Source organism: Pristiophorus japonicus, unplaced genomic scaffold, assembly GCF_044704955.1.
Source record: "Pristiophorus japonicus isolate sPriJap1 unplaced genomic scaffold, sPriJap1.hap1 HAP1_SCAFFOLD_680, whole genome shotgun sequence".
NCBI classification, from domain to species: Eukaryota; Metazoa; Chordata; class Chondrichthyes; family Pristiophoridae; genus Pristiophorus; species Pristiophorus japonicus.
The window spans coordinates 47816-50972 of NW_027254593.1; the positions used below are offsets into that span (position 1 = coordinate 47816).

General features: G+C 45.5%; 1 protein-coding gene across 1 annotated transcript; it reads right to left on the reverse strand.

Moving 5' to 3' along the window:
- Nucleotides 1-1650: 1650 nt before the first annotated feature.
- On the reverse strand, nt 1651-2552 carry LOC139256032 (probable G-protein coupled receptor 139; the record flags this gene model as incomplete). Its single annotated transcript, XM_070874113.1, has 1 exon — nt 1651-2552. A coding segment is annotated over one exon (902 nt), but the record flags the coding sequence as incomplete, so codon positions are not given.
- Nucleotides 2553-3157: the final 605 nt, after the last annotated feature.

Below are 3157 nucleotides of genomic sequence, written 5' to 3' on the forward strand. Positions count from 1 at the left end.
CCTCACTGTAACACGCTGATACACCCCACACCCCTCACCGTAACACTGATATACCCCATACCCCTCACTGTTGCACTGATATACCCCACACCCCTCAGTGTAATACTGATATACCCCACACACCTATCTGTAACACTGATATACCACACAGCCCTCACTGTAACACTGATATAACCCTCACCCCTCACTGTAACACTGATATACCCCACACCCCTCACTGTAACACTGATATACCCCACACCTCTCTAAGTAACACTGATATACTCCACATCCCTCACTGTAACACTGATGCAACCCACACCCCTCACTGTAACATTGATATACCCCACACACCTCACATTAACAATGATATACATCACACCCTTCATGTAACACCGCTATATCCCACACCCCTCACTGTAACACTAATATGCCTCGCACCCCTCACTGTAACAACGATATACCCCATACCCATCATTGTTACACTGATATACCCCACACCCCTCACTGTAACACACTGATATACCCCACACCCCTCACTGTAACACTGATATGTCCCGCCCCCCTCACTGTAACAACGATATGCCCCAAATCCCTCATTGTAACACTGATTTACCGCGCACCCCTCACTTTAACACTGATATACACCGCAACCCTCAATGTAACACTGATATACCCCGCACCCCTCATTGTAACACTGATATACCCAACATGGCTCACTGTAACATTGATATACCCCACACGGCTCACTGTAACACTGATATACCCCACACCCCTCACTGTAACACTGATAAACCTCACAGCCCTCACTGTAACACTGATATACCCCACACCCCACAAGGCAATATTGATATACCCCACACCCCTCACTGTAACACTGATATACCTCACACCCCTCACTGTAACACTGATATACTCCACAAACCTCACTGTAACACTGATAAACCCCGCACAACTTTCTTTAACACTGATATACCCCACACCCCTCATTGTAACCCTGATATACCCCACACCCCTCACTGTAACACACTTATATACCCCACACCCCTCACTGTAACACTGATATACCCCACACCCCTCACTGTAAAACTGATATACCCCACACCCCTCACTGTAAAACTGATATGCCCCACACCCCTCACTATAACACTAATATATCCCACACCCCTCAATGTAAAACTGATATACCCCACACCCCTCACTATAACACTGATATATCCCACACCTCTCACTGTAACACTGATATACCCCACACCCCTCACTGTAACACTGATATACTCCACAAACCTCACTGTAACACTGATATACTCCACAAACCTCACTGTAACACTGATAAACCCCGCACAACTTTCTTTAACACTGATATACCCCACACCCCTCACTTTAACGCTGATATACCCCACACCCCTCACTGTAGCACTGATATACCCCACACCCCTCACTGTAACACTAATATATCCCACACCCCTCAATGTAAAACTGATATAACCCACACCCCCATCACTGCTAGTGTACTAATAAAATACTGCGTTATCCCCACGCCACCATCTTTGTGCAGGGATGCAGAGCCTTCATCTTAGTGCAGTGACCCTGGGCCTGCATGTTTGTGCAGGGATCCAGCTTCCCCATCTTAATGTAAGGAGTCTGAGGCTGCAAAGTCTTTGCTTTTTCTCATGGTTTAATGAATTTCACAAACTGGGTAAATGTATTGTTCGCCGCATCCTGCAACTGCCCTCTGAACTTAGTCTGTGTCACAGCATAAATACCCGTGTTTGTGCAGCAACTCAGGAGCTGCAGCATTGCAGCCAGTACCGTGACGTATCTATGTAGATGTACAGATACATCTCCAATGGAATAAAACACTCGTAGATATATGGAATGCACCATATACAACGCCCATAACAGGATGAAATTCCCCGAGATAACGAACATTGAAATGATACATTTCCTGCGGCTATCCATCTCGGGGTCTCTGGGACTCTCCGCAGTGCTGGGACCCCGGAGTCTCCTGCGGGATTTGCTGGCCACCAAAATGTGTCTGACGGTGAGCGTATTGAGCAGCAGGATCAGAACAAATGCGATACACGGGGTGAAAATAAAATGAAGGATCTCCAGTACTGTAAAGACTGCTCTATCAAGGTAATAGCGTCTCAAACAAAACCAGTGGAGGTTCGAGAATCTATAATAACCTCTGAACATAAAACACCAGAACATGTTCTTTAAGCCAGTCAACGCAGTCACTGTTCCCAGGACCACAGCTGCGGTTCTCTCGGTGCAATATTTGGTTTTCAGCTTCTGGCAACAAATGGCCACAAATCGATCAAATGTGAAAGTGACAGTGAACCAGACAGAACAGTCTGTGGCTGCATGAAGCAGGCCAGCGTGGATATTACACATGCGCATGGACTGAAGAAAGTCAAATGCTTTCCTGTAACTAATCGGAAGCTGCTTCAATATCACGTCCAGGATAACGACCAGGAGATCCGCTGCTGCCATGGCGATCAGGTAGCGAGTCACACATTTGGAGAGACCGCACTTGCCGCGGGACAGGATCACAATCGTCACTAAGTTCACTGTGAGGAAGAAAAATAAACAGGGAAATTATACATCATGCTGGGAGCAAGAGAAGCAACTTGATGGAATTCGGGATGAAATCTGCAACTTATCACCGTCATTAAATGATTTGATCACCCGTGGAGCTGAATACATGGCTTATTGAAAGAATAATTGGGAAAACATTGTTGAATCGGCAAATGAAATGTGGATAAATGCAACAGGACAGTAACAGATGTATGATCAGTGAGAGATTAAATAATAGATCTACCTTTATCCCAGCAGATAAAAGCTCTGCCCGAGGTACCAGGGACGCAAAGGACCAGAAATTCTCAGGAAGCCTTCTATCCCGGAATCAGTCAGCATTTGGAGCGTTGCAATTCGCTTCTGCACCCCTGTGGTTGGAACGGGAAATCCCACTTGGATTCCTGCTCCTGGTTAGAATATCCATTATATTTACAACTGAAACTGAACCTAACAGCAAAATACAGAAATTGCAACCTTGGCATGCAATGAGTTCAGGTAAATCTATTTAAAATGTATGGATGTAATATCACAATGCTCAGATAATAAATAGAATGGACTGCGGTTATAAGGATAACTGGGCCGTAAGAAGTGTGTTATA